The 12,119-nt window shown below is 48.2% G+C and overlaps 1 protein-coding gene across 2 annotated transcripts in view; it reads left to right on the top strand.

The window, feature by feature from the left end:
- The window catches only part of RBL1 (RB transcriptional corepressor like 1), a 60,778-nt gene that overhangs the window by 14,849 nt on the left and 33,810 nt on the right, over positions 1-12,119 (top strand). For both annotated transcript variants that reach the window (XM_040435020.1, XM_040435021.1), the window contains exons 8-10: positions 4,443-4,629; positions 7,795-7,961; positions 8,038-8,150. In XM_040435020.1, the coding sequence (XP_040290954.1) occupies positions 4,443-4,629; positions 7,795-7,961; positions 8,038-8,150 (467 nt within the window). The remainder of the gene's footprint in view (positions 1-4,442; positions 4,630-7,794; positions 7,962-8,037; positions 8,151-12,119) is intronic.

The following is a 12,119-nucleotide window of genomic DNA, read 5'->3' as shown; positions in this document are numbered from 1 at the left end:
CATTGGCTGCTAAAGTTTGGGCCTTCAGGGTGGCCTATGAGTGCAAGTTCTCGGGTCGGTGGGTGAAGTCCATGTAAAGTAGGAACGAGGAGGGGGCGGTTACAGTGAGAACTAGCAGGCAATGTGCACAGGCGGCCGGACGCAGACGTTTTAGAAGCGGTCAGTGCAAGTGCGATCGCTCTTATGACGTCACTAATATACCGCTGTAATTAAGAAACAGTGATATCGCCGTTTCTTAACACCGCAGTATATCGTTAACACCGGTATATTGCCCAACCCTAGCTCCATCTTTGATGAGCAGTATTAAGCAGATTATCCAGGATGAGGTCAGAGAGTCGGTTAGCGGATTGATTAAAAGCCGCCCCGGTACTACTTCTGCTGCATCTAAAGATTCCCCCTCCAGTGACAGCTATATGCTTTCTGGTTTGGAGGACAAGGCCGCAGGGAAACCGCTGTTTCATGCTGAGAACACTAACTCCCTAGTCAAGGCGGTTAGAGCTACTATGGGGCTGGATGATCAAAGACCTCAGCAATCGGTGCAGGACTCTGTTTGAGAGTCTAGGTCCTAGGAAGAGGAAGGTGTTTGATATTCATAAGAACATTCAGGTGGTAATTGCCAAAGAAAGGAAAAGACCCGATAGGAAGTTTTTCGTTCCTTCCTCGGTTAAACGGAAATATCCGTTTGATGAAGAAGTCTCCGCCCCTTGGGATAGGGCCCCAAAGCTAGATGCTCCTGTGGCTAAGATGTCCAGGAAGAATGCACTCCCCTTTGAAGATATGGGTTCCCTTGAGAACCCAATGGACAGAAGGGCAGAGGTTTATTTAAAGAAAAACTGGGAGGCCTCTGCAGTAGCTTTTAAACCTGCTATTGCTGCTACGTCTGTTCCTAGGTCCTTACAGGTGTGGATGGGGGAGTTAAAGGCCTACATTAAAGGAGGTACCTCTAGGGAACTGTTGCTTACCTTTTTCCCCATTATAAACAATGCCCTAGATTTCTTGGCTGATGCCTCTGCAGACTCCTTAAGATTTTCCGCTAGGGCTTTGGCCTTATGTAACTCTTCCCGTAGGGCTATTTGTTAAAAGGGCTGGAATGGGGACGCTTCCTCTAAGGCAAAGCTTTGTGCTATCCCTTGTCAGGGTGAGTTTTTGTTTGGCCCCGTCCTTGATGACCTAGAAAAGGCCTCCGACAGGAAAAAGGCCTTTTCTACCACCCAGGAGGTCTTTCCATCCTAGATTTAATAAAGAAGGATTTAAGGGAAAGGAGAAAGCAAAGCAGTTTTCTGGTGTCACTAGAAAAAATAATGGATTTCTTTTTTCCGGGCCAGATGCCTCAAAGAAGCAGTCCCAATGATGCCAGGCCCCCGGTCGGAGGTTGTCTGTCTCTTTTTGCCCATCGGTGGGAGGAGATCTCTGACCGAACATGGATAAACTCCGTAATAAGGGAAGGCCTAAGGTTAAACTTTCAAAGCTTTCCAGAGGGGAGATTTGTAGCCGCATATTATCGGTCAGATCCCACAAAGCAGTCGGCTATCATTGCAGAAGTCTTTTCCCTAATAGAGAAGAGAGTGTTGATAAAGGTCCCAGAGCAGGAGGTGACAAAACGGTTTTTACTCTCCCCTGTTTCTCATCAAGAAACCAAATGGCTCGTTTCGGACCATAATAAACTTAGGCTACTTTCACACTAGCGGTAGGACGGATCCGATAGGCTGTTCACCCTGTCGGATCCGTCCTGCCGCTATTTCCCCGGACCGATGCTCCGTCCCCATTGACTATAGAAAAGCTAGGATGGGAGATAAATCTAGAAAAGTCCAGTTTGCATCCAAGCCAGAGGTGCAGCTTTCTAGGGATGAGTTTTGAATCTAGATCCCAGAAGTGTCTGTTGCCCCATCAGAAGGCCTTACTAATCAAGTCCAGGGTCCAACAGATTCACTCGCGCCCGTCTGTCACCCTAAGAGTAGCCATGTCTGTGTTGGGTCTTATGATGGCTGTGATTCCCGGTGTAGAATGGGCCCAATATCATTCAAGAATTCTCCAGCTTTAGATTCTATAGGAATGGGATAGATGTAGTCTCTCTATAGACTTGGAGATTTCTCTATCACCTCGGACTCTGAGCTCCTTGAGGTGGTGGATGGATTTAGAAAATCTACAAAGAGTACCATCGATCAGAGAAGCGAGTCTGCCTTTGACTACGGATGCAAGTCCATCCGGTTGGGGAGCCCATGTGGAGTCCCTTCCCTTCTGTTGCAGGGAAGCTGGGACAGCAGACCTTTCCCTGGTACAGAGTCTTCCTGTTATCAGGGGCAGAAATGTAAAGATCTATTCGGACAACATGACAGCTGTGGCCTATATCAGTCGGCAGGGAGGGATAAGGGCTCAGGGACTCATGTCTCTCACCCATCAGATATTCAGTCTGGCAGAAGCTTCTCTATCATCTCTTTCTTTCTGCGGTGCAGCTAAAGGGCTTGGACAATGTGAAAGCGGACTTCCTCAGTCATCATGTAAGCCAGGGAGAATGGTCCCTAGATCAAAAGGTTTTCAACCAGGTCACAGCATTATAGGGTATTCTGTATATAGATCTCTTTGCCACTAGATCGAACAGAAAGGTATATCTGGGGGAGTATCCGAGAGCAGTGGACGCATTGGCTCAATCTTGGAAGCAGGGCCTTCTCTGTCTTTTCCCCCTAAAGATGTTACCGAAGGTTCTCAAAAAGATCAGAGAGGAGGAAGCCACTGTAATAGTTATAGCCCCCTTCTAGCCGAGAAGAGTTTGGTTCTCCTGGCTCCGCAGGATGTCAATAGCAACCCTATGGGTGCTTCTGGCGTCTCAGGAGCTTCTGTTTCGGGGTCCAAACTTTCAGCCAGAAGTAAGAAATCTACATCTGACTGCTTGGCTCTTGAGAGGGAGATTTTTAAAAGAATAGGTCTTTCTGAAGAGGTAGTTAACACTCTGTTGGCCAGTCGAGAGAGGGTTACTTCTGAGATCTATCTGAGAGTCTGGAAGGCCTTTTTCAGATATGCCAATAGACCCATGGATGTGTTAGAGGTTCCTAACATTCTGCTCGTGCTAGAATTCTTACAGGAAGGATGGAAGAAAAAACTCAGGCCTAGTACTTTAAAGGTCCAGATATCTGCTTTAAGTGCCTTATTTGAGTTTAGACTAGCAGAACATCCCTGGGTCAAGAGGTTTGTTACAGCTGTTCCAAGTTATCCCTGGTCTCTAGTTAAAACGCCTCCTTGGGATTTTAACTTGGTCCTCTCTGCTCTCTTTTCTGACCCCTTTGAGCCAATTGATAATATCTCCCCAAAGATGCTCTCCCTAAAGCTTGCTTTTCTGCTTGCCATTATCTCGGCTAGAAGGGTTAGTGAGATCACCGCGCTCTCTGCTAATTCCCCCCCCCCCCCTATTTGGTTATCTTGGAGGATCGGGTAGTGATTTCTCCTGATCCTTCTTTTTTTTAACCAAAAGTCTCTTCTCATTTCCACAGTTCTCAGGAGATAGTGTTACCTTCCTTCTCTGCCTCCCCTAAGAATGAGAAAGAATCAGAGTTCCATTGCCTAGGCCCTAGACATTAGGAAGTGTATTTTACAATATCTGAAGGTTACTCAACCTTGAAGGGCCTCCTCTCGTGTGCTGCTTTTATTTCATGGAGCTAGGAAGGGTTCGGCTGCCTCTTCTCAGACTATTGCTAGGTGGATCAGGTAGGCCATTTCCTTAGCTTACTCTAAGGGAGTAGTTCCGCCCTCGGGGTTTGGGGCTCACTCTACAAGATCAGTCTCCACATCATGGGCAGAGAGAGCTTCAGCTTCAATTGAGCAGATTTGTAGGGCAGCTACCTGGAGTTCTCCTCATACTTTTTTTTAGGCACTATAGATTACAGCTACCTTCTACTGAAGGTCTTTCCTTTGGCCGTAAGGTGATGCAGGCTGTGGTCCCGCCCTAGATAGGATTCTTGCCTATTCTCCAGGGGTGCTGTCATAGGCTCAAAGAAAAACGATTACCGGTAAGTGTAATCTAATATTTTTTTTTTTTATCTAGGCCTAGCACAGCACCATACATATATATTTTTAAAAAAATCGCTTGCTCCTCCTGCTCCATTCCAGCTCTGAAGGTCCAGACCCCAGTGTATAAACTTTGTGGAGGGGTCATATGCACCAGTCAGCCTTATCAGTGACTTATCTCCAAGCAGCATGACCCCAAATGGCACGTGACCTTGCAGTGACATCTCACTTTGGGATACGTAACTGCTGAGCCCAGTGATTGGCTGCAGGTGCACACTTGACCTGTCTGGACATTTACTCATGGTATGGATTATGTTTTCTATGTTAGGAACAGCACTGTTCAGGGCCTAGATAAAATTGTGGTTGAAGTTAGACAACACCTTTTTATCTTTGTTTCAGCTTGATGTTTCATAGACATTTTCTGGTTTCTTTTTTTCCTACAGTAAAGCCCTAAATAAGGAGTATGAAGAATATGTCCTTACAGTGGGAGACTTTGATGAGCGGGTTTTTTTAGGAGATGATGCAGATGAGGAAATTGGGACCCCCAGGAAATTTTTGACTGAGCTTCCCATGGGCAGTTGTACACCAAGGAAGAATTTGGAGTCCAGCCTGCAGCAGCATTTTGAGAAGGTAGCCTTAGTGTTTCATTTTCCTTGGTAAATGAAATAGACAGGTTAGCTTTACTTTTCTAATGTGTGTGTGTGTGTGTGTGTGTGTGTGTGTGTGTATATATAATATATATATATCAGAAAAAGAACGGCACTCCTTTAGACGATAAAAAAACTCCTTTAATCACCCGTGCAGTGCAACGTTTCGGCTCAGCACTAGAGCCTTTCTCAATCAAAGAACAATTACATATGGTGAGTATATATAGGCAATACGCCACACATCATGTGAGATCACATCAGTGAGTGTTGGTATAATTAACATACAAAACAGAACAAAAAACTGTGCAAAAGATACAGTACAAATTACAAAAGAACTCAGTCATTATACAATAATCGTGACATATATATTTTGCCGCAATATTCCTATAGTAAACTTGTGAATTCATGATGATCAACGTCATCTATCAATGCTGACCAAGTTATGTATAAAAAAACAAAACAAGTGTAAGGGGAGGGATCAAAGGGGAGGTGATGCTGACATACCCATCGGGTGAGGCACGCTATCAGTCCACCATCACGGCGTTGTACATCTTCTAGTGCGCCTGCTCAGAGGAGTGCCAATCGGGATACACAGGCGGCTGAATGCGTCATGCGTCCGACAATTCCCGGCGCATGCGCATTCCTGCTCCGCCGTGCCGTTCTCAGTCATGGCAAGTGCGATGTTCAGCGCATGCCCAGTATACTCCAGGCATGCATGCGCCATTTTGATTATTGGCAAACTGCCCCAACTCAACATGTTATCACTAATATCATCAACGAACCAGCTACATAGTCGAGTATAATGCCGCAAGGTAGCAGGGACAGTCCCCTTCACAGGGCTGTAACCCTGCCGTTTCGGGATGCTCCCCATGGACCACCACTATTCACGTGGCTATCGATGGGGGGGCTCACAAAAGGTTATGCGGACCTCTATACACTTGTGAGGGATCTCCTCAGGCCGGTAAACATATATGTATACACACAGGTCAGTAAAGAATATGCCAATCGAACCACCAGGGCCGTTAACAATTAGCCCTTTGGCACTCCACAGAAAAGGCAGTGTATATTGTATAAAGCATAACTAAAATGGTGCCAAATTCCCGACGGATATGTCCGCAACCACTCGACCTTCTTATCCATCCTGTTCATTCTTCATGTTGTGTGAGTATTCTAAAAGAACAAAGTTATTAGAAACAATGTTCCAAAATTGTTACAATTCTCCAAATCCACACACCTGAGGACACATTGCACACCCCAGGTGAGAGAAGGCAAGCCACCCCATCACATAATATCCCTAAAATCATACTCCACATTTAATCCATTGGGCTTGAGACTGCCCAATCTATGTATCCATAGTAACTCCCTGCGTTTTAACAACTTAGATCTGTCACCGCCACGTCTAGGTAGTGGTATGTGATCCAAGATCCAACACCTCAAATCATTCTCCTTATGACCTGCCTCCGTGAAGTGTTTGGACACTGGCAGGTCTAAACGCTTTTTTCTGATACTGTATCGGTGATTGTTGAGACGAATTTTTAACTCCGTTGAAGTCTCACCCACGTACAATAAATTGCATGGGCAGGACAACACATATATGACAAAACTGGAGTCACAAGTTAGGTGAAACATGATATCATAGGAAATACCTGTACCGGGGTGTATAAATTTCTTCCCTTTACGTATGTATTTACAGTTGACACAGCCAAGGCAGGGAAAACAGCCCAGCCCAGGCTGTGTCAATGTGGTCTGTCTACCGACCTTCTTTGAACCAATGTCCGCCCTGACCAATTGGTCACGCAGGTTCCTCGACCGTCGGTATGAGAACAATGGAGGGTGTTTAAATTCGGGAATATCTCTGCATGTACTCAATATACCCCAATGTTTCCTGATGATCCTGTTTTATATATATTTACTGCTATGGCCCTAAAGGCACCTATCTACAGGACTGTCTGAAGGTTGTAAAAGCGAAAACATTGACCTTTCTCTTGATTGTGCTGAAAACCTTAATAGACGACTATTAAGGACCAGGAAGTGATTATGTCCCGTGACTGCTGCTGCCAATCCTAGCCCTCAGCAGTCACTTCTGCTTGAATGATATGTCAGCAGCAGGCCTGTGAATGGCCTTAGCAGTTACAGGATCAAGTGACTTACTGGTTCTGTGTGGTGCGGAAGCGGTCTGGAGATTTTTTTTTTTTTGGGGGGGAGTGTTAGGAGCATTGGTTGTTTTAAGCAGGACAATCCATTTAAAGGGCACCTCTGTCTAATTTAGTCCTCCAGATACACTGAATTACCTTCATGTGGTCCCTGATGGTGTTCTTATAGGTTCACTTAAGACCCCTTTTCTCTGCCCGATGTGGCAGATTATCGCTAACGAGCGTTTGTGTGGATGCTTGTTATTGATAATGTGCATGTGTAAAGTTGTCTCTGATTACTCGATGAATTAGCGAAACGCTTGTCGGGTAGGAGGATCGTTATTGCAGACAACACTGCTGGCAATCAATTATTCTGTATGGGGACGAATGGCATTAGTAATCGCTTCTCGCCATACTGTGAAGGAGATTGCTGTGGTCACCTCCACCGATGAGCAGGCGATTTTTCGTGAAGGAGCACTTTTTTTTTCCTGACAATCGTCTGCTCAGTTGAGCAATGTAAAGACATCAGAATGTTTATTCTGTGCTCCTGCATTATGCTAATGATCTGTCTTAGTTAAGGAGGCTGACAAATTCTTCCTGGAAGTTATTCTAACCCTGCATCTTTTCTTGTGACTGAAATTGCCGGCATTAGACCTCGGGAGATCAGGCGATGCCAGTCATAGGGGAGGCGTTAGGGTATGGGTGGGGTTAGCTTGATTTCCAGGGAGAAGTTGCTCCCTGCTGCTTCTGGTACTGCCGTTCTGATCCGTGTTGCCAGGCTTTGGTTGTTACGATGATGTCACTCCATGTGACTCAACTCCATTGATTGGCTGCAGCAGTGTCCGGGGCTTTCATCCACTTCAAAGAAAATGGCATGAGTATATTATTTTATGACCGTTCCTGTCTGGGGAGACATTATGTTTTGGACAGCTCCTGTAATGTTTATCTGGTAGGACTCTGTAAAATATTATTCATATAATATTTTGACAACTTTTATTACTATACATGTTCCACAGAGGAGATCATTTGCCCCATCTACTCCGTTAACTGGTAGACGATACCTGAAGGAAAAGGAAGCGGTAATTACTCCGGTCTCATCAGCAACACAGTGTGTAAGCAAGCTTCAGAGCATGGTGACTGGACTCCGCAATACCCCAAGCGAACAGCTTATTAATATCTTTAGGTATATTTTGGGTAAATACTTGCACTGCTTTAATAGTGGAGAAGGGGGTCTTACATGTGTTTTTGTTTGGCTGCAGATCATGTGCTCGCAATCCCATGGAAAATATACAGAATACAGTAAACGACGTTCAGAAACTGTTCTGTCATCATTACACTCAGCCATCAGAAGATCAGCCCGGTTCTCATATTGGTAGGTTGCAGAAGCCATTTGCTTGGAGTACTGTATTTTCAGTTGGCTAGCACTTTGTGTCATAGATTCGGAATATGACATAAATGGGGTTGATTTTTAAAGGAGTTGTTGGGTTTTTGGTATTGATGACCTGTCCTTAGTCGGACCGCCTCCGATCAGCGGTTTGAAGAGACTGCTCGCCACTGCATTGTTGTAATTACAGCGCCTTTGTCCCATTCAGTTAGGAGTGTGAGTGTAACTGCAACTGCTCCTTCCAATTCAGATGAACGGGGACAGACTGCAATGTCTACTGTGAGCAGGTAAACAGTGAAGAGAACGCTGCGCTCATATAAGCACTGCAGTCTCTTCAAACAGCTTATTGGTGAGGGTGCAACCTCCAGCACTCCAGGTGTTCTGAAACTACAACTCCCAGAATGCTCCATTCACCTTTATGGGAGTTAGAAGAACAACTGAGCATGTTTGCATGCTGGGAGTTGTAGTTTCACAGCAGCTGGAGTGCCGAAGGTTGCTGATCCCTGACCTGAGGATGGGTAACCAGTATTGGAAACCAAACAACCCCTTTAAACGCTTCATTTAATATGCCGACCCCTTTATCAACGTGGCTCAGTGGCTAGCATTCGTTACCTTGCAACTTGTGAAACTGAATTTCTCGTGCATGGCATTGGGGGACACAGCACCATGGGTATATGTCCAACTACCACTAGGAGGCGACACTAGACATAAAAAAAAGTGTTAGCTCCTCCCCGTTGGGCTATACCCTCTCCACAGACACTAGGCAGCTCAGTCTTGTTCTAGTGTCCATAGGAGGCAGACCTGACCTGCTTTTTTGTGCAGGTCATCCTGCTACTTTTTTTATTTTTTATTATGAGGCTTCTTGCCTATTCTGTGCTTTCCCCCTGTTGGGTCACATGGTTCTCCCGCACCTGTATGCCCAACCGGTGGCATGGCTGTCTTTTTCCCACCCTCGGGGACTGCTTTGGGATGTCCCATGGTGCTGTGTCCCCCAATGCCATGCACGAGAAAATTGGATTTTTTGTACTCACCGTAAAATCCTTTTCTCGTAGTAGGCATTGGGGGACACAGATCCCACCCTATGTTGTTTTACTTCCGCTTCTCCGGGCTGGTCTCTTGATCTTTCCCGGTACGGGAGTTGTTGGTTCCTTGCCTTTCTTCTCTCTCCTACTGCTTTTGGTACAAACTGAGCTGCCTAGTGTCTGTGGAGAGGGTATAGCCCAACGGGGAGGAGCCAACACTTTTTCTCGCCCAATTCCTTGGGGGACACAGGAAACCTTGGGTATAGCTCATCTCCATAGGAGGCGTGACACTAAGTGAAAGACTGTTAAGCCCCTCCTCCAGCAGCTATACCCTCAGCCTGGAGCGAGAGACTACCAGTTTTTTGCTTAGTGTCAAGGAGGCAAGACACTCTCTGCACTGCAGAGCTGTCTTTGCTAAAGATTTTATTTTTTCTCTTTTTATTATTTTTTAAAATTTTTTTTTCCTTTTTTTCAACAAGGTCGCAAAGACCTCTCTGTTTTCCCGGGGTTGAGCTGCGCCAGTGCCGGCTATCCGCACTGCTGCCTCCCCCACAGAAGAAAAGGAGGACCAGGGCAGCCCAGCCCCCCTGCATCAAGCCAGCACAAGGGTCGCCCGCCTGCAAGCCCCTCTCCAGCTTCCTGCCACTTCGGTGCCAGTGGCTGAAGGGGCGTCCCTGCTGGATGGGCTGAGGGTGAAAACGTCGACTGGTGAGGAGGCAGCCGTTCCTACCCCCCCCCCCCCCCCTCCCCCCCTTGTTAGGGCTCTAACTTCTGCTGTCCCCTCTGCCTAGCCTTGTCACATTACAAGGCTTACTGTCGGCTTCCCCCCTTTGTGTGTGGAGCAGAGCGGAGCGGTGCTCGTGGGGGAGGGTTTACTGCGCAAGATTTACCTCAGGTGCGGCGGCCATGTGGGGCCGCCTTTTGTTATCTCGGCCAGTGCTGCCGCTATGTTCAGCTGCCGGCTGACTTCTCTTGCCGGCTACCGGTGTGTCCTTCGCCTCCGGTTTATATGGAGGTGGACGGGGGGCAAATATTCTCTTCGGCGGCATATTTGCTTGAATCGCGCGCGCGAAAGTTCCAGCGGGGGGCGGAGCTTCGTTCCGCTTCTCCAGTGCATGTTAGGCTTCAGTCGGGGGGGCGGACGTCTTTCTTCCCGCTCTTCGCTGGCCCTGCCTCTTCTTCGTGCCAGCCTGCTCTCAGGAAGGGGGAAGAGGATCGTTTTTACCTCAGGTGTTGCCGCTGCTGTTGTCGCTGCTGTTGCCGTCCGCTCCCACTGTGACCTGGTAGGACTGTTGACCCCTTCTAGCACTGCAGTCCTCTGGCCTGGACGCATTTTTATTTACTTCAGCCAACATGTCTGACCCCTCAGCGCCGGCTGGTCCTTGGTATCATACCTGCACCGCATGTAAGGCGCCTCTTCCTCAAGGGCAGCCTGACCCGCATTGCTCGGCTTGCAAAGCCCCATTACAGGGTCCGCCATCTGTTGTGTCACCCCCTGGCCTATTGGATCCCCCTGACTGGGCTAGATCCCTTTCCCAGGCTGTGGTCAGTCTCTCTAACGTTGTGGGCCGCCTTGCAGAGGTATTGCCCTTATCGCAGCCGGATATTTCCCCTGCTTGGCCCTCCGGGTCCGCTATCTTAGCTGACCCGTCTGAGTCCCTCTCTCCAGGCGACACCTCCAGAGCCCGTCAACCCCAGAAGCGGTCCAGGGCGGAGCGCCTATCATCCTCGGATGCTTCAGTATCACCCCCAAGGGTGCGCTCTCAGTCGGGCCCTTCCTCAATACAGGATATGCCCTCTGAAGGGGAACTAGTTGATTCAGATTGTGATATGGACTCGGCCTTGCCTTCAAAACTGGCTTCTGCTGTGGGCCATCTTATTAACAATATTCGTGATACCTTTAAGATTCACGATGATCCTCCTAATTCTGAAAAAAACAGTGTTTCCTTTTTTCGCCAAAAACAGACGTCTGCGGTTTTTCCCCTCCACGCTGACTTCTCGTTGGTGGTTTCCAAGGCCTGGGCCCGTCCTGATGCCCGTTTTACCCTGCCTAAGAAGTTGGATATCTGTTATCCATTTCCGGCGGATTGCATTACAAACTGGGCGTCACCACCCAAAGTCGACCCCCCGGTGGCCCGTTTGGCCAAAAGCACGGCTATTCCCGTTGCTGATGGCTCTTCCTTACAATCCACTGAGGACGCCGTATAGAGGCCATTACCAAAGGTATCTTTGCAGCCTCCGGTTCCGCCCTCCGGCCGGTCTTTGCTTCCGCTTGGGCTGGAAAAGCGGTTTCAGAGTGGGCTTCTCAGCTGGATCAGGAGCTTGAATCCGACGTCCCTATTCAGGACCTCCGTGCTCTAGCCCAACTTATCGTTCAAGCCGGCAAATTCGTCTGAGGCATCCCTGGATGCGGGAGCTCTTATAGCCCGTTCGTCTGCCCTGGCCGTTTCGGCTAGGAGGGAGCTTTGGTTAAAGGTTTGGACGGCGGACTCCACGTCAAAGCGGTCTCTTACTGGCCTTCCCTTTACTGGTTCTCGATTGTTCGGGACCCGCTTGGATGAAATCATATCCGAAGCCACGGGGGGGAAGAGTACGCATCTTCCTCAATCTAGGACTAGGAGCACCACTCGAGGCCGTCCCACCTTTTCTCGCTTCAGGTCTTCTCGCAGGGCTCCCGCACCTCGCACCTCTTCAGGTCCATCCCCTAACTCTGTCCAGGACAGACGTAAGAAACCTTTTTTTCGGACCCAGCCCTCCTGGCGCAAGTCACAGCCTGCTCGCCCTCCCGCGACCAAGCAGAACACTACCTGAAGGTGCGCCCCCACCCACCCGGGTGGGGGGACGTCTCCTCCTGTTCAGGGACTTCTGGCAGGCGCACGTCTCCGACGCCTGGGCTCTCGAAGTTGTGTCTTCCGGGTACAAACTCGAGTTTGCG

Source organism: Bufo bufo, chromosome 6 (assembly GCF_905171765.1).
Source record: "Bufo bufo chromosome 6, aBufBuf1.1, whole genome shotgun sequence".
Lineage (NCBI taxonomy): Eukaryota > Metazoa > Chordata > Amphibia > Anura > Bufonidae > Bufo > Bufo bufo.
This window is presented reverse-complemented; position numbering and strand designations above follow the sequence as displayed.